General features: G+C 38.8%; 1 protein-coding gene across 2 annotated transcripts; it reads right to left on the bottom strand.

Moving 5' to 3' along the window:
* Window positions 1-719: 719 nt before the first annotated feature.
* On the bottom strand, window positions 720-5,923 carry LOC117030233 (spindlin-2). Of its 2 annotated transcripts, none has more exons than XM_033120134.1 (2): window positions 5,643-5,923; window positions 720-4,977 (listed from the first exon to the last, which is right to left on the bottom strand). In XM_033120134.1, the coding sequence occupies exon 2, from the start codon at window positions 4,953-4,955 to the stop codon at window positions 4,179-4,181; it is 777 nt and encodes a 258-aa protein (XP_032976025.1). In that variant the 5' UTR covers window positions 4,956-4,977; window positions 5,643-5,923; the 3' UTR covers window positions 720-4,178. The 2 variants fall into 2 exon arrangements, with proteins under 2 accessions (XP_032976025.1, XP_032976035.1); XM_033120144.1 differs by having other exon boundaries at window positions 720-4,957.
* Between the last annotated feature and the right edge of the window lie 13,735 nt (window positions 5,924-19,658).

Here is a 19,658-nt window from a genome sequence, read left to right as displayed (position 1 = left end):
ATGCTGTTTGCCACTCACTTTTCAAAAGATAGCTTAAGAGAAAGACTAGTTGCTGTCTTTCTTTCAAGATGTACAGAAATATGTGAGACAAATGCAAAATTGTTTTCCAACAATGTATGAATGAAATTGCTCATAACATGCCATCTTCAAACTCATAAGATAATGGCAAATATCTCTCTGACTTAAACTATCACCTACATTGTATAGAATCTCCCATTTGTTTAACTGGTCAATACATATATTCAAACTTCACATGTGTTTTTGATCTGATGTGTGTGAAATAATTTTATTTATTTTAATTTACATTTTCTTACTGATGAGATTCATATAGTCAACAAATATTAATAAGCCAGATACTTTTCTAAGGACTTGGGATACATTGGTGTGTGTAAAGGGAGAAAAGTCATGCACTTTCAGGGCTTACATTCTTGTAGGTAAACAATAAACATATTAACTAAGTAAATTATATGGTATGTTAAAAGATGACATGTTATGGAAAAGATACAGTAAAATAATAGGAAGGAGATTAATATAATGTATGTTTATTGACCATGTAATCTATTGTGAATTGCCTGTTCATATTTTTTCCCAAGTTTTCTGTGGACTGTGTTTTCCTCATTGAATATATTTTTATTTCATCATTTGAACTATCGAAGTTTGTAGCCTAATCTCATTTTACTCCACTTTGTATATGATGATTTTGAAATTAGGTACTTGTATATTTTAATATAATCAAACTTATCAAACTTTTCCCTTTTGCCTTTAAACAAAATCTTCCCTATTTCCACAGGAAAAAAATATAAACATTCTCTTCCATTTGGTTCTAAAACTTTTATAAATGTTACTTTCCAAATTTAGGTATTAACTATTTTTCCACTTGTAATTTATTCTGTGTGCAAGGTGTGATGAAAGGGCTTAAATTTATTTTTGCCATATGGGATAAAAACAGATTAATCCAACACCATTTATTAAATAAAATGTCTTTTCTCATTTATCTGAAACGTCATGTCTATTAAGATTCCAGTTTCCTACATACAAATCTGTTTCTGGGTCCCTCCTCTGTTTTGCTGATCTATTTGACCTCCCTTTTTCATCCTTGCACTCCACACACATTACTCTCCAGGGTTGCCAGTGATCCTGTTAAAATGAGACAAATCATGTTGTGCCTCTGCTGAAAATACTTGAATGGCTCCCCATCAAATTCAGTGTAAAAGCCAAATTCCATTCTAAGATCTCCAAGGATTCGAGAGAATCCTCATCACCTCTCTGAACTCACTTCCTGATTGTCTCTACCTTGCTCACTTAGCTCCAGCCCTGCTAGTGTCCTCAGTGTTTCTAGAATATGCCAGGCCACTAGTGCCTTGGGCGCTCAACATTTGCTGTCCCTCTACCTGCAATGCTCCTTCCCCAGACAGGCACTGGACCAGTTCTCTCACTGCCTTTAAGTCTTTACTCAAAAGCCATGTTCTCAGTGAGACTCTCCCTGGCCTTCCTTTCTATCCAGTTTCAGCCTCCTGCCTGGAATTTCAATTCACCATTCCTTGCTCTATTTCTTTGTTTTTCCCCCCCTTTTTAACACTAATCAATTTGAAAATACTTTATATTTACTTATTATATCTTGGCTACTGTCTGACACACTGAAATGAAAGATACATGCAGCTATGATTATTTTGTTTCTTTTGTTCATTACCATATCCCAAGTACCTGTGCCTAGAAGACTGCCTGGAAGAGAGCCTATCTGAAACAAGTATTGGTGGGATGAACACAAAGAAATAAATTTAAAAGAGATATGGTCAAAGCAAGCTAAAACGGGAGCTAGGCAGTTTTTCCTGTGTCTAGCCCCAAAGCTACAAATGCAAATGCCTCCAGAGAGACAACTGGGCATTATATTAGACTGAAGCTGGCCAACTGGGTGCATGGCCAACTTGAGAACATTGAGTCTAAAATGGGCTGAGCCCTGTCTGCTTGTATCTTTATTGGAATGTGGGCCCTAATCCTTAGTTTACTGTTTATGTTTTTTTTTTTTAGGTGAGCCAGAAATGAGAATTTTTGTCATATAAAATCTTCCAAATGTCTAAATAGCTAATTTAAACTTAGAAAGCAATAAAACCACAAAGATCAACAAGATAGCTGGCTGAAATTGGCCCTTGGGTGGCCTGGAAGTGTTTGCCAGAATAAATTTTATGATGTATGAAAGAAAACTAACCCCTGCTACTGTGAGGTGGACTTGCCTTGTGTCGCTCTTGAGGCAAACTGCTTCAAGTCATGTTCGGTGGAGAATGAACAGGAATTACCACCTTCTTTCAACTCCTGGAAGCTCCCTGCATCCCCCTCCCATGCATGGAGTTAGGGAAACCTGGGCAGTGGAGAATCACCAGAACTCTTTGAGGGCAGGGATGTATTTCAATGAAGAGTGGGGTGGGGAAACAGAGAGAGAGGTTTTAGGGTAACTTTCATGATTGGACTGGGGAAAGGCAAAAAGAAGAAGAGAAGGATGTAGACCCATGTGTTGGGACACCATATCTCTGAGGGCCTTTACTGGGGTTACTGAATCCTCTCCCTACCAACTACCACCCATCTATGTGTCACTATACTGTTGAAGGAGTTAGTTATACAAAGCCACAACTCCCAGACTGCCTGCTCCATGCCATCTATCTCACCTGGAAACAGCTTTACAAACTACTATCACAGTTCCCTGTGTGCTTGGGGTGGGCAAGACAGGCCAGGAGGTAACTGTGAAGGGTCAGGAGCCACTGGCTTTGTTGGGGTACAGCCAGAATGGGGTTCCTGGGGGCAGCAGACATCAATTTGGTGGAGCACGGGGTAGAGCCACTTGCGGTTTTGGCCAGCTACTGAAAGAAGCATGGACTGTCAAGTACTCCCCATGCCCTGAAGAGAAACAGTAGGCTCAATGTTCTGATGTCCCTCCTCTGTAGGGAGGCAAGGTACAATCCAGTGGGAGGAAGAACGGTGAGGGGACTGCTGTACCTAGGTTCAGCAAGGTTCCATTTTTCTTGATAAAATACTTTCCAAATACAAAGTGGCACATCTGACCCATTCCTCAAAAGAATTGCTTATCCAGTGTAGGGACAATGAACCAAGACCTTCAGGTCAGAGATCTACTGCACCTGAGTCCTCTGGGAAATGTGAGGAGGCCGCTCACAGTCCTGTGCTTATAGGGTGCCATGTTAGTGTATTTAGGCTGAGGGTGGGGGTTCTGCTTAGCAGGTGTGGCATGAATTCCCTGAAATAAGAGTTTTAGGTATAAACTTGGCTCCTGTTTAACACTTGAGTCATCCCTGTAAAAATAACCTTCTAGGGAACCCCCAACCCAACTGGCTTCTTTGATAGTTGCCATACCTTTTGTGCATAGAGCCAGGGACAAAAATGTGGATACTGTCAAAAGTCCAACTTTTTCCTGGGCCTTCCCATCTCTCATAGTCCCCACTCCCCACACCTCTTTTTCTGTATTCTCACTCCCCTAGTCAGTCTCTCTTCCTAGAATTCCTCTTTCCTCAGTGTATCTGCCCTTTTGGCCCTTCATAGACCCTCCCTTTGAGTATCCTTTAGCTTCTCCCCACATCCCTGCCAATTTGGCTCTTTCACTCCCTTGCTCTGGACCTCTTCTAAGCTTCTTTGTGCCCCTCTCTACTCAATTTATTGTTTTCCTCTAAGCCCCATGATCTCACCTTCCCTGTTATTCTTCACCTCTTCCCAGTTACGTGCCTCACCTTCCTAGGACACCCCTCCTCCCCAGGGAGCCTCTCCATTTCTGGCTCCTCCCCACCTCTTCCTAAGCAGTCACTCCTCTTTTCCCTTCCCCCCCCACAGCCCATCTCTAATTCCTTCTCCTCCCCCTTCCTAGACCAGACCAGCTAAGTCCTATTCCATTTTTAGATGACTGATTATGATTCTAGCTGAACTTTATTCACAGCCTGAATTATAGCTGTCCTTCCTTTCATTTCCCATCCACCAAATACACCCAATCTTTTCAACATGATAAAGTCCTTACACACAGCATGTCATGTCCACATACATTTGTATTTTTTTAGAACAAAGCAACAGTTATGCTGGCAATGATGTTGGGTTAATGGGGACTCTAAAGCTTCCTATACATTGAAAAGTAACATTTTTTTGCATCTCCAAATCCACAAATGTCGCAAACTGCATACTAACAGTTAGGACTTTTTCACCAAATCATAGACATAGATATGGAAATCATCATCAAACTTGATGAAATACACAGAGGGTTTGGCTTTGACTTGGTGAATGACCTTGCCTGTCCTTTTGGAGCCATCTTCTTTGGTATATTCCACATGTTTACCTATGAGGCCATCTATAACTCCTTCTGGCTCCCTCTCTGCTGGAGGAGACTCACTAGACTCTGGCATTATACGGAGGTCTCCTTCTTTATAATCATCTAGAAGCTGGTACATGTACAAGACAGGATCTTTCTCATAGGTAATATAAAACCAGGCTTTCATGATTGGTGCTTGGGCTAAGACCATCCCCCTCCATTCATCCTTAGAACCATGCTCACCCTCAAAAATATGTTCCACAGCTTTACCAATTATGGTATTTGCAAGGCGCACATCTCTGACTCTAGAAAATGGCACCTTATCAGGAAGGATTTTAAGCTTTAAAATCCTTTCATCTCTGTGAAGTTCCAGTCCATAAACACAGTCAATTCCATCATATTTCACCAGATAAAGAGAGGGATTTATAGGCACCTGATCCAGAACGGTTCCTTTCCACTGCGTGATGGGTTCATCGCCTTCCTTCCATCCATGTGAAATTCTGCAGCCCACGATGTTCCTCCGGGGCTGGGATGAAGGTCTGCCCCTCTGCTTCTTTTGAGAGGTTTTTTTCTTCCTCATATTTGCAGATCCGGTGTGGCGATTGACAGCTTCCCTGGTTGCCTGCCCTGCAGCTACCTTTTTGTGAGGGGTCTTCATACCTGCAGGCGGAGGAGAGAGGCTAGGGAGAAACATTTAGTGTATTATAGCATGACAGTTTCCCCCTCTGTATTGCAAAGTCCCTGGGCACCAGGTACATTGCTGCCCAAATTATTCAGATAAGTCCAGCAGGAATGCTGGGTATCAAGATGTTATTGGATGTGTGCCTGCAGTGCCCTCCCTCCAGACTCCTTTGACTGTACTGGAGGGTTAGAGAGGTGGTGGTTGTGGTGGTGGAGGCCCCAACAAAAGGGATCAGGCTCCTTTGCATAATGCCTGATCCTGTGTTGCTATCCTAGAGACCCCACACCAAACACAAATATTCACCATTTCTCAGACCCCACCCCATCTCTCCATTCCCACTAATATAGTCCACATGTTCCCTGCCCATCACAGTCTGCTCTTCATCCCTCTTGCCTCCCATAATGATGCCTTCTGCCTAGTGTTAACCCCTCCTTCATGTCCTTCCTGTTCATCCCCATTTTCCATCTGGGTGCCCACAACAAACCATCTCCCTTGCTGGCCACCTTTGTACAACATCCAGGTGTTTTTTGGCTTCCCCCTCCCACCCCCAGTCTCCAAGTCACTCTTCTCAGTCTCCCTCATCTCCCATCCCAGCATCGACCCCAATTTTCCTGACTGGCACCCACCAACCCCCATCCTCCGGTTCTCTAGTCCAGTGCCCACCTCCCCGCGTCCGGGGATCACAGGCTTCACGTGCCCAAATTGGACACCTCGCTGCTGCCTTCGCTGTGAGTGTGGGGCGAGAGGATGAGCAGGCGACGAGCCGGGTGCAAGAGCTGAGAGGGGGAGGATCCGTAGGCGAGAAGCGTGCCTAGGAGGGTGGCCAGACAAGCGAAGAGGATGGCGGCTGTGTCTCCAGCACTGTGCTCGCGGGCTCTCTACCTCCCTGTTCGCCGCGGAGGCCCCGCTGCCACATCGGGTTCCCACCAGCCCGTACAGCCGCAGCAGTCTCCTCCCTCTTTCCGTAGCGCAGCTTCCTGCCAGGAGAGAGGCCTCCCCTTCCTGCCAAACACCGTGCGCCCCCCTCCCCCAACTCTCACGCCCACCTCTGCCCAGAACCTGGGAGGTACTCTGGCTCCCCGTCCCGCCCCTTTCCAAAATCAGGAGCAGCCTGGCTCACAATCCCCACCCCCAATCACGTAGCGTCTCCTTCTCCAGTTCAGGGCCCCCAGCCTCCCCACCCCCAACTCAGTGCCCCTGCCTCATCTGCTTTCTATCTTCCAGGAATTCTCCGTTTCTTTTTCCCGTGCCTGTCTGGAGTTATTCTTTACATACAGAAACCTGCGTTTTTTGGCATTTGAAGGGATTTGTGGTAGGATGAAATTCACTAGTGCTCAGTCTGCCATCGTGACCCAATCTCTAGCTAATTTTTACTGTCTGGTCATTCCCAGACTTGACTTCTTGAGGATATTTTCTTTTTCCTTTTTCTTTTTCACTGATTGCAGAAGAATTGCATGCACAATGTGTGCACTGTGTAAAATTCAGAAACTTCACTTGAAGAAAATAATCTATCCTAAATACACTTCTCATTCCCCAGGGCTTGTGGTAAAATATTAGCACTCATTATTGCCTTTGCCTTTTTCTAAACCCTTAGAAATCTGGGATGATTTTGCAAAATTAGTTGTTAAAAATGATTTCCAAATTAATTTTTATGATATTTTGTAAATACAGTGTGTAATGCAATGTTAGAAGAACTACTCTCCATTCCAAATTAATTTTACTTATTTTTATTAAAGCATTTAAAAGTAGAAATAAAATATTACCAATAAAATGTAATTCTCTTTTTCCTCAAGTCCTGATCCTATTCCCTTCTCCCTTTCGAATGTTAACATTCATCATTCAATTTTTGTGTATCCTAACAATCACTTATAATATACCAGGGGTGCCAAAAAAATGTATACATGACTTGTATTCATCTTTTGTTATTGGTATATATTATTATAATTTTAATAGTTTTTTTCTTTTCTTAAATTGTTTATACATTTTTTGCCATATATATGTGTATATATTTGCCATATATATACACATATATATGTACAAATGGATACTGTGCATTTTCTGTCTCATTTATTTTTAAATGTACATTATGATGGATAATTACTCCATACAGTGAAGAAAAAAAGAATAATTATTTTTCAATGGCCCATACATGACATTTCTGAAATATGGCATTGGATCATTATGACCCAGGTGTATATACTATGCAGCTGATAAGAATATGACATCTCTACACGTAAAACTAACCAATCACGTATTCAGTTAAACAACTTTTTCCAGCACTGCTTTTTTTGACTATATAAATCCACTTTTACAGATATTCAAGAAAATGTTTTGTTTTTTCTTAATGATTATAGTGTCAGCAAGCCTGAAATGAACTCTAATATGTCTCATAATCTAACTTGGCTGAGCTTTATTTTAAACATAAGTTTCATAACATGTATGTTATTTTTCTGAATCTTGCTTTTGTTATTCAATGTTTTGTGTTTTAAATTTATCTAATATTTCTTGTTATATTCAAGCTGTATTGTAGAGTATATACATATATGACAGTTTTGTCATCCATTAAACAATATTTTCAAGCATCTACTCTGCTCTTGATGATCATTTTGGTTCATTTCAATTTCATTATTAAAAACAATGCTGCAATGAATATCTTCCTGTATTTGTTCCAGGTTTCTGTAGTGTATACAATAAAAGAAGAAATATTGAGTTGTATGTATAAGCACTTCAAAGTTCCTAAATGGTCACAAATTGCTACATTAATTGGCTGAACCAAATTATGGTATACTCAGTTTTGTAGGTATTCCATTTTCACACCCTAATCAACTCTTAATACTTCATATTTTTAGTGTGTGCCAAACTAGTGAGTGAGGAATGGCAGCTCATTGTTTTAGTTTACATTTTTCTGATTATTAGTGAGTTTCAACTTATTTTCCGTGTTTTTGGCCATTCAGTATTCCTATAGTGTGAATTTCTACTCACATATTTCTTTTGAATTGTTTATCTTTCCTATCATTCATTTATATATTGTTAACTCTAAATTTAGCCAATTTCACATATTCTGTGTAAAAATATTTTATTTGCACATGAAATATTGGCATCCATTCTGCTTTTAAATTATTAGAATATTGCAAATAAACATTACAAATATTCACAATGACAGTTGTTTTCCCCTCATTGTTATCCTTGTTATGAATTTGTTGCTATGCTTTCTCTACTTATATATCCCTAGAAAATATATTTTGAATATCATTGACTGTACCATATTATTAATTTTGAGACACACTTTGATTTTGTGTACCAATAAAAATTAAGATGACCACAAACTATTAAACTATAATAAGCCATGAATTGTAAGACGTATATCATGTTTAGAGATGTTAAAATGTGATAAACTAAAAAGAAAAGGAAAGCATATGGAAATAGTAGGATGCTACTGTTTTATATAAAAAATATGTGAAAAACTTTCTATTAAATTAAATGAAGTGTGGTACTATTCATGAATTTTTACAATATTTTTTTAAATTTTCAATTACAGTTGACATACAATATTATACAAGTTTCAGGTGTACAACACAGTGATTATCCAACCACATAACTGACAAAGTGATCACCCCAATAAATCCAGCACCCATCTGACACCATATATAGTTATTACAATGTTATTGACTATGTTCCTTATGCTATACTTCATATCTGCATGACTTTTTTGTAACTACCAATTTGTACTTCTTAATCTCTTCCCCTTTTTTCACCCATCCCCATTTTTATGCCCAAGCAATATTCCATTCTATATATTCACTGTCTCTTTTCCATACACTCATTTATTGATGGACACCCAGGTTGCCTCAGTATTTTGGCTGTTGTGAACAATGCTTCAATGAACACATGGATGCATATGTCTCCACAAAGTAGTGTTTTGGCTATCCTCAGACAAATACCCAGAAATGGGATTACTGGTCCTTCTATGTTTCTTATTATAGCCTTTATGTTAAAGTCTGTTTTGCCTGGTGTAAGTTTTGCTACCTCAACTTTTTTTGTTTGTTTGTTTCCGTTATCATGAAATATCCTTTGTCATCCCTTTACTTTCAGTCTGTGTGTCTTTTGATTTGAAGTAAGTGTCTTGTATGTGGCATATGTAAGGGTCTTGTTTTCTGATCCATTCAGCCATCCCATATCTTTTTCTTTTTCTTCATTTTTAAAAAAAATTAGTTTCAGGTGTACAAAGCAATGTAATAGTTAGACATTTATACCCCACACAAAGAGATAATCCCCTTCCCCCAAACTACTATTGCTCTGACATCTTATATAGCTGTTACAGTATCATTGACTATCTTCCTTATGCTATACTCCACATCCTGTGACCACACACACACACACACACACACACACACACACACACACACACACGAGGTCTGACAATAAAGTTCATGAACTTGTAGAAACGATGTTGCTAATATTCTTCTTTTTTTTTAAATTTTTTAAAACTTTATTGGGGAGGCAATTGTTAGTAAAATTACATAGATTTCAGATATACAATTCTGTATTACATCATTTATAAATCCCATTGTGTGTTCACCACCCAGAGTCAGTTCTTCCATCACCATATACTTGATCCCCCTTACCCTCATCTCCTACCCCCACCCCCCTTACCCTCTGGTAACCACTAAACTATTGTCTGTGTCTATCAGTTTTTCTTTCTCATTTGTTTCTCTTGTTCTTTTGTTGTTTTTGGTTTATATACCACATATCAGTGAAATCATATGGTTCTCTGCTTTTTCTGTCTGACTTATATCAATTAGCATCATACTCTCAAGATCCATCCATATTGTCACAAATGTTCTTATATCATCTTTTCTTACCAACGAATAGTATTCCATTGTGTATATATACCACAACTTCTTTATCCATTCATCTATCGAAGCACATTATGGTTGTTTCCATTTCTTGGCCACCCTAAACAAAGCTGCAATGAACATTGGAGCACAGGTGTCTTTATGGATAAATGTTTTGAGATTTTTTGGGTAGATACCCAGGAGAGGGATTGCTGAGTCATATGGTAATTCTATTCGTGATTTTTTGAGGAACCTCCACACTGCCTTCCATAACGGCTGCAACAGGCTGCATTCCCACCAACAGTGTATGAGGGTTCCTTTTTCTTCACAGCTTCTCCAACACTTGTTACTATTTGTCTTGTTGATGATAGCCATTCTGACTGGGGTGAGGTGATATCTCATTGTGGTTTTATTTGCATTTCTCTGATGATTAGTGATGTTCAGCATTTCTTAATATGTCTATTTGCCATTTGTATGTCCTGTTTGGAGAAAAGTCTCTTCAGGTCCTCTGCCCATTTTTCAATTGGGTTATTTGTTTTTTTGTTGTTGAGTTTCATGAGTTCCTTGTATATTTTGGATATTAGCCCCTTATCGGAGGCACTCTTTACAAAAATCTTCTCCCATTCATTTGGTTACCTCTTAATTTTGTCGATGGATTCCTTGCTGTGCAGAGCTTTTAAGTTTCATATAGTCCCATTCGTTTATTTTAGCTTTTACTTCCATTGCCTTTGGAGTCAAATTTATAAAATGCACTTTGAACCCAAGGTCCATAAGTTTAGTACCTATGTTTTCTTCTATGCAGTTTATTGTGTCAGGTCTAATGCGTAAGTCTTTGATCCATTTTGAATTAATTGTGGTACATGGTGACAGAGAGCAGTCCAGTTTCATTCTTTTGCACGTGGCTTTCCAATTCTCCCTGCACCATTTATTGAAGAGGCTGTCTTTCCTCCATTGTATGTTTTCAGCTTCTTTGTCAAAAATTATCTGTCCATATTCATGTGGTTTTATTTCTGGGTTTTCAATTCTATTCCATTTGTCTATGTGTCTGTTTTTCTGCCAATACCATGCTGTTTTGATTATTGTAGCCCTGTAGTACAAGCTAAAGTCAGGGAGTGTGATACCTCCAGTATTGTACTTTTTTCTTAACATTGCTTTGGCTATTCGGGGTCTTTTGTGGTTCAAAACAAATCTGATAATTTTTTGTTCTATTTTTTTAAAAACGCCATAGGGATTTTGATGGGGATTGCATTAAATCTGTATATTGCTTTGGGTAATATAACCATTTTAACTATGTTGATTCTTCCAATCCATGAGCACGGGATGTCTTTCCATTTCTTTATGCCTTCTTCAAATTCTTTCAAAAATGTCTTACAGTTTTCAGCATATAGGTCCTTCACATCCTTGGTTAAGTTCATTCCTAGGTATTTTATCCTTTTTGCTGCAATTGCAAAAGGAATTGTTTTTTGTATTTCTTTTTCTGAGATTTCATTGTTAGTATATAGGAATGCAATGGACATTTGTACGTTGATTTTGTAGCCAGCAACTTTACTGTACTTGTTGATTGTTTCTAATAGCTTTTTAATGGAGTCTTTAGGGTTTTCTATATATAGCATCATGTCATGTGCAAAGAGTGATAATTTAACTTCTTCATTCCCAATGTGGATGCCTTTTATTTCTTTCTCTTGCCTGATTGCTCTGGCAAGGACTTCCAACACTATGTTGAAAAGCAGAGGTGATAGGGGACAGCCCTGCCGTGTTCCTGAACGTAGAGCAAAGGGCTTCAGTTTTTCAACATTAATTATGAGATGAGCTGAGGGCTTGTCATATATGGTCTTTAGTATGTTCAGGTAGTTTCCTTCTATACCTATTTTATTAAGTGTTTTAATCATAAATGGATGTTGTATCTTGTCAAATGCTTTTTCTGCATCAATTGATGTAATCATATGAATTTTGTCCTTTATTTTGTTTATGTGATGTATCACATTGATGGATTTGCGGATGTTGAACCATCCTTGTGCCCCTGGAATGAACCCCACTTTGTCATGATGAATGGTCTTTTTAATGCATTGTTGTATTCTATTTGCTAGAATTTTGTTTAGGATTTTTGCATCTGTATTCATCAGAGATATTGGTCTGTAGTTTTCTTTTTTTGTGTTGTCCTTACCAGGTTTTGGTATCAGGGTAATGTTGGCCTCATAAAATGAGTTAGGGAATACTGTCTTTTCTTCAATTTTTTGGAAGAGTTTGAGCAGGATTGGTATTAGATCCTCTTTGAAGGTTTGGTAGAATTCACTAGTGAAGCCATCTGGTCCCAAGCTTTTGCTTTTGGGAAGGTTTTGGATGACTGATTCAATTTCGTTACTGGTGATCGGTCTTTTTGGATTTAACAGTTCTTCATTGTTCAGCCTAGGAAGGCTATATGTTTCTAAGAACTTGTCCGTTTCTTCTAGGTTATTGAATTTGGTGGCACATAGTCCTTCATAGTATTCTTGGATGATCTTTTGTATTTCTGTGGTGTCCGTGATAACTTCCCCTTTTTCATTTCTGATTTTATTAATTAGTGTCTTCTCTCTTTTTATCTTAGTGAGTCTAGCCAAGGGTTTGTCAATTTTGTTAATCTTTTCAAAGAACCAGCTCTTTGTCACATTAATTTTTTCTATTGTCTTTTTGTTCTCTATTTCATTTAGTTCTGCTCTGATTTTTGTTATTTCCTTTCTTCTGCTGACCTTGGGTTTCACTTGTTCTTCTTTTTCTAGTTCTTTAAGGTGTAACATGAGGTTATTTATTTGGGATTTTTCTTTTTTCTTGAGATAGGCCTGCAATGATATAAATTTCCCTCTTAAAACTGCTTTCGCTGCATCCCAAAAATTTTGGTAGGATGTAATTTCATTGTCATTTTTTTCTATGTATCTTTTGATCTCTCCTGTAATTTCTTCTTTCACCCAGTCGTTCTTTAAAAGTAAGTTGTTTAATCTCCATGTATTTCTGTTTTTTCCTGCTTTCTTTTTGCAGTTGATATCCAATTTCAAAGCCTTGTGATCAGAGAGTATGCTTGGTATGATTTAAATCTTCTTAAATTTGCTGAGGCTGATTTTATGTCCGAATATATGGTCTATCCTTGAGAATGCTCCATGTACACTAGAAAAGATTGTATAGTCTGATGTTTTAGGATGAAGTGCTCTATATATGTCAATTATGTCCATTTCATCTAATGTGTCATTTAGGGCTATTTCGTTTTTTATTTTCTGTTTGGATGATCTATCCATAGCTGTCAGTGATGAATTTAGGTTTCCTAGTATAATTGTGTTTTGGTCAATTTCTCCGTTTAGTTCTGTTAGTAGTTGCTTGGTATATTTCGGTGCTCCCTGATTGGGGGCATAAATATTGATGACTGTTATGTCTTCTTGTTGTATAGTCCCCTTTACCATTATGAAATGTCCATCTTTGTCTCTTGTTATCTGTTTTACACTGAAGTCTGTTTCATCTGATATCATTATGGCTACACCTGATTTTCTCTGGGTACCATTTGCTTGGAGTGTCAATTTCCACCCTTTCACTTTGAGTCTATGCTTGTCCTTGTAGCTGAGACGTGTCTCTTGGAGACAGCATATGGTTGGGTTTAGTTTTTTGATCCAATCTGCTACTCTGTGCCTTTTTATTGGTGAGTTCAGTCCATTTACATTTAAGGTGATTATTGATATGTGAGGATTTCCTGTCATTCTATCTTTAGTGTTCTGGTAAGGCTGTGTCTCCATTGTTTCTTTGCCTTGTTGTTCTTGTCTATTATTTCTGTATGGTGGTATTCTATAATGTTTCCCTCTGTTTCTTCTTTTATTACAGTATGTATTTCAGTTCTGTTCTTGAGTGGTTACCCTTAAGTTTAAGTAAAGAAAGTTTGATATTTAGACTATTCCATTTTCTTTAGCACGCTTACTTTCTCCATTCCCATATTCCCGTTCAGGACTTTACTCTCCCCCTTTTTATGTTTTGGTTGCCACAAATTGTCCTGTTGATGGTGGACGAATAGCCTTCTTTAGTATTTCTTGTACTGCAGGTCGTGTATTAGAAAATTCCCTCAGCTTCTGTATGTCTGGAAAGGTCTTTATTCCTCCTTCATATCTAAAGGATATCTTTGCTGGATACATTATTCTTGGGTCGTAATTTCTCTCTTTCAATAGTTTGAATGTTTGGTTCCACTCCCTCCTGGCTTGTAGAGTTTCTGCTGAAAAATCTGATGATAATCTAATGGGCTTTCCTTTGTAGGTTACCGTCTTCTTTTCCCTGGCTGCCTTGAGGATTCTTTCTTTGTCGTTGATTTTAGACAGCTTCAATACAATGTGCCTTGGAGAAGGCCTGTTGGGATTGAGGTAATTAGGTGTTCTATTTGCTTCTTGGATTCGAGGATCCAGTTCTGTCCACAAGTTTGGGAAGTTCTCATTCACAATTTGTTTGAATATATTCTCTGTTCACTTCTCTCTTTTTTCTCCTTCTGGTATGCCCATTATTCTTATATTGCTCTTTCTGATGGAGTCAGAAAGTTCTTGTAGCGTTCTTTCATTTCTTTTAAGTCTCAAGTCTCTTTCTTCTTCCTTCTGTGTAATTTCCAAGTTTCTGTCTTCGATGTCACTGATTCTTTCCTCCATCTGGTCAACTCTAGTACCTAAGCTGGTGATTTCTTTCTTAATTTCTTCTATTGAGCTCTTAATCTCCATAAATTCTCTTTGGTTCTTTTTTAAAATTTCAATCTCTTTCGTAAAATGCTCATGATGCTCTCTGATTGCGTTTCTGAGTTCATTAAACTGCCTTTCTGTGTTTTCTTGCATCTCGTTGAGTTTTTTCAGAACTGCAATCTTGAATTCTCTCTCATTTAAGTCACAGATTTCCGTATTTTTAAGTTCCTTTTCTGGAGAGTTTTCACTTTCTTTCTGAGCTGTCTTGTTTCCTTGGTTATTCATGGCAATTACTGATTTATTATTTCTCTTCCTAGACATCTACAGGAGTGGCTTCTGCAACAGGTTGATAGGAAGAGGTCTTTCTTTTGTTTTCCAGTACTTGTTGGTAGAATGTTTTATTTTCTCTCCGACTGCAGCCTTTTATTTCTCTCACACGGTAGTGCTATGTTTTCTCTGCACTATTTCAGCTTCTCACACAATGGGGCGATTCCCTGGGAGATGGGCTTCTCCTCTGTTAATAGTTCGCTTGGGTCACAGGGTGCAGTGTTCGTGTGGGTATGCGGAGAGCTTTTGAATTTACAAAGCTCCTCCTGCACCAGATTCAGAGCCCATATGTTTCAGCAGTTCTGTTTACTCCTGCAGGGATCCACCCAAATAGGTGGGGCCAGGGGCGGGGTGAGTTGTGAGAGGTGCCCCAGAGCAATGGACGTGACCACCACCGCAGCCGGTCCTGCTTCCACAGCTCCCTCCCCTGTTCCGGAACTAGTTGGGCTGCGAATCTGTGTCTGTGGTCCACAGTTCTCAGAACAGCAAATATTCTGTTCTTTTGATCTGACACTGCTACTGTTGCACTTCTAGCACCGGGCAGGTGGGAGCGGGGCGAGCTCTGGGATGGTATGGAGGGGGCAGCTAGTCTCCGTGCCTAAGTCTTCCATTCTCTGCTGGGCAATGAGGGCTTAAACCACTGTTTTTAGCCTTCTTCCCTCAGTCTTTGCTCCGAGGTCTCTGCAGTGAGCGTTGGGTTCAGCCATGTTATAATCTGCCCCCTCAGCCGTGTGCGCCATCAGCGGAGCCCTAGCAGTCTGAGTACTTCCCTCTCCCGCAGCTGTGGTAGTTCCGGGATGCAGCGAGCTCAGAGCACTGAGGTAGGTCTGCGTCCTGTGCCTGAGCAGCTCTGTCTCCGCACTTCTCCCTTCCCTCCTACCCCGATCGCGCAATTTGTCCACCTTTCAGTGAATTCAGTAGTGGGCCTCTTCGTCTTGCCTGTCTGCTGTGCAGGGAGTCCTTTGTGGAGTTATTGTTGTTCGATTAGTTGTAAATTCCAGGGGAGCTTTACAGAGGCTTACATCACACTGCCATTTTGATGATGTCACTCTCTATTTCATCTTTTCTTACCGCCGAATAGTATTCCATTGTGTATGTATACCACAACTTCTTTATCCATTCATCTATCGAAGGACATTTTGGTTGTGTCCATGTCTTGGCCACCGTAAACAAAGCTGCAATGAACATTGGAGCACAGGTGTCTTTATGTATAAATGTTTTCAGATTTTTTGGGTGGATACCCAGGAGAGGGAATGCTGGGTCATATGGTAATTCTATTCGTAATTTTTTGAGGAACCTCCACACTGCCTTCCATAACAACTTCACCAGTCTGCATTCCCACCAACAGTGTATGAGGGTTCCTTTTTCTCCACAGCCTCTCCAACACTTGTTATTGTTTGTCTTGTTGATGATAGTCATTCTGACTGGGGTGAGGTGGTATCTCATTGTGGTTTTTATTTGCATCTCTCTGATGATTAGTGATGTTGAGCATTTTTTCATACGTCTATTTGCCATTTGTATGTCCTGTTTGGAGAAATGTCTCTTCAGGTCCTCTGCCCATTTTTTAATTGGGTTGTTTTTTTTTTTTTTTTTGTTGAGTTGCATGAGTTCCTTGTATATTTTGGATATTAGCCTCTTATCAGAGGCACTGTTTGCAAAAATCTTCTCCCATTTGGTTGGTTGCCTCTTTACCAAATCGCTGATTTTATCCTCTGCGTCATCTAATCGACTGTTGATTCCCTCTAATGTATTCTTTATTTCAATTATTGTATTCTTTATTTCTGGCTGGTTCTTTTTTATATTTTTTATCTCCTTTTTTTTTATGTTTCCTGTTTCTTTGTTGAAGTTTTCACTGAGATCATTGAGCATCCTTATAACCAGTATTTTGAACTCTGATCTGGTAGATTACGTGTCTCAATTTTGTTTAGTTCTTTTTCTAGATATTTGTTCTGTTCTTTTATTTGGACATGTTTCTTTGTCTGCACATTTTGGGTGCCTCCCTGTTTTTTCTATGTATTCAGTAGGGCTGCTTATAGGCTTTACAACAAATACTATAACAAGAGTCAAAGAAGGACCTAGTAATCCCACTTCTTTGTATTTATCCAAAGAAACCAAAGTGCTACATCGAAGGGATGTGTGCATCCATATGTTCATTGAAGCATTGTTTACAATGGCTAAGATGTGGAGGCAGCCTGGGTGTCCATCAATGGATTAAGAATAAAGAGTAGGTGGTGCATATATACAATGGAATATTGCTTGGCCATGGAAGTGAATGGGTTATTGCCATCTGCTGCAGCATGGATGAACTGAAGGGTATTGTGCTGAGTGAAGCATGTCAGACAGAGAAAGACAGAGGCAATATGATTTTGCTTAAATGTGGAATCTAAAGAACAAAACAAACAAACAGAACAAATAAAAACAAAGGCTATAACAACAGACAAAGAAGGACCTAGTAATCCCACTTTTGGGTATTTATCCAAAGAAACCCAAAATGCTACTTGAGGGGACATACGCACCCATTTGTTCATTACAGCATTATCTACAATAGCCAAGATATGGAGGCAACCTGGGTGTCCCTGAATGGGTGAATGGATAAAGAAGTGGTGGTACACACATACAATGGGATATTCCTTAGCCATAAAAAAAAAGAATGAAATCTTGCCATCTGTAACAACATGGATGGATCTAGAGGGTACTGTGCTGAGTATAGTAAGTCAGACATAGAAAGGCAAATGTCATATGATTTTAGTTATAATTGGAATCTAAAGAACAAAATAAACAAATAAAACAAGAACAAACTCATTGATACAGAGAACATTTCCACTGTTGCCAGATAGACGGGGTTTGGAGTGGGTGAAAACTGGGAAGGGATTAAGAAGTACAAATCAGTTGTTACACAGTAGTCATGGGGATGTAGGTTATACCATAAGGTATATAGTCAATAATATTGTAATAACTATATATGGTGTCAGATCAGTATTAGATTTATCAGGGTGATAGATGGGAGGTGGGTTGGGGGCAGGATGAAAACGGTGAAGGGATTAAGAAGTACAAATTGATAGTTACAAAATAGTCATGGGGATGTAAAGTAAAGCATAGGAAATATAGTCAATAATATGGTAATAACTATGTATAGTGCCAGGTAGGTCCTAGACAAGTCAGGTGGATCACTTCTTAAATTATATAAATGTCTAACCACTATGCTGTACACCTGAAATTAATATAAAATAACATTGAATGTCAACTGTAATTGAAAATTTAAAAGGGGGTTGGGGAGAAGGAGAAAGGGAATAAGAAGTTCAAATTTCGAGATATAAAATAAATAAGTTTTAATGATCTAATATACAACATAGTAAATATAGTCAGTAATATTGTGATAGTATGTGAGTATTATGTCAGATGGTTTCTGGACTTATGGTGATCATTTCTTTAAGTATATACATGTTGAATGACTGTGGCGTAACTTGAAACTAACATAATATTCTATGCTAGCTATATTTTAACTAAAATCTTTTTTTAAAAAAGAACTCAATTGAGCATATACACAAGAGTTTATTTTTCGGCTCTCTATTCTATTCCAGTGGTCTATACTCATATATCTACCCTCATGTGAATACCTCACTGTTTTGATTACTGTAGCTTTGCTTTAATTTTTGGAATCAGGAAGTGTGAGTCCTGCAACTGTTCTTCCCCCTGCCCAAAATAGTTTCGGCAACTCATGGTCTTTTGAGGTTCCATATCAAATTTGGAATGGGCTTTTCCATTTCTGGAAAAAAATGACATTGGGATTTTGATAGGAATTTTATTGTATCGGTAGATTGCTTTGAGTGGTCATATCAACTTTTATTTATTTATTTATTTATTTATTTATTTATTTATTTATTTATTGGGGTGACAATTGTTAGTAAAATTACATAGATTTCAGGTGTGCAATTCTGTATCACATCATCTATAAATTACATTTTGTGTTCACCACCCAGAGTCAGTTCTCCTTCCATCACCATATATTTGATCCCCCTTACCCTCATCTCCCACCCCCCAACCCCCTTACCCTCTGGTAACCACTAAATTACGTTCCCCAGATTAATTTTCAAACTCCGTGGCCATTTTGTGGTTACTGATTGTTTTCTAATCCCCTCACCTTACCCCTTACCCCACCTCCCCAGCCCATCTAGCAACCCTCAGTTTTTCCTCTTTATCTCCAAAAATGTTTCTGATGAGTTCAATCACTTATTCTTTTCTTCAGATTCCACATATAAGTGAGATCATATGGGACTTATCTTTCTCTGTCTGACTTATTTCACTTAACATAATGTTCTCCAGGTCCATCCATGTTGTTGCAAATGGTAAGATTTCTTTCTTCTTTATGGCTGTGTAATACTCCATTGTATAAATGTACCACAGTTTCTTAATTCAGTCATCTACTGATGGGCAATTCGGTTGTTTCCATGTCTTAGCTATTGCGTATAGTGCTGCAATCAACATAGGAGTGCATAAAGATTTTTGAACTGGAGTTTTGGATTTCTCCGGATAGATACCTAGGAGTGGAATTACTGGATCATAGGGTAGTTCCATTTTCAGATTTTTGAGATACCTCCATACTGTTTTGCATAGTGGCTGCACCAATCTGCAATCCCACCAACAGTGCACAAGCGTTCCATTTTCTCCACATCCTTGCCAGCAGTTGTTGTTTGTTGATTTATTGATGATAGCCATTTTGACTGGGGTGAGGTGGTATCTCATTGTAGTTTTTATTTGCATTTCTCTGATGGTTGGCGAGATTGAGCATTTCTTCATATGTCTGTTTGCCATCTGTATGTCCTTTTTAGAAAAATGTCTCTTCAAGT

The sequence above is a fragment of the Rhinolophus ferrumequinum genome, chromosome X, assembly GCF_004115265.2.
Source record: "Rhinolophus ferrumequinum isolate MPI-CBG mRhiFer1 chromosome X, mRhiFer1_v1.p, whole genome shotgun sequence".
NCBI classification, from domain to species: Eukaryota; Metazoa; Chordata; class Mammalia; order Chiroptera; family Rhinolophidae; genus Rhinolophus; species Rhinolophus ferrumequinum.
The sequence above is the reverse complement of the archived record's forward strand: the minus strand, read 5'-3'. Positions and strand labels throughout refer to the sequence as shown.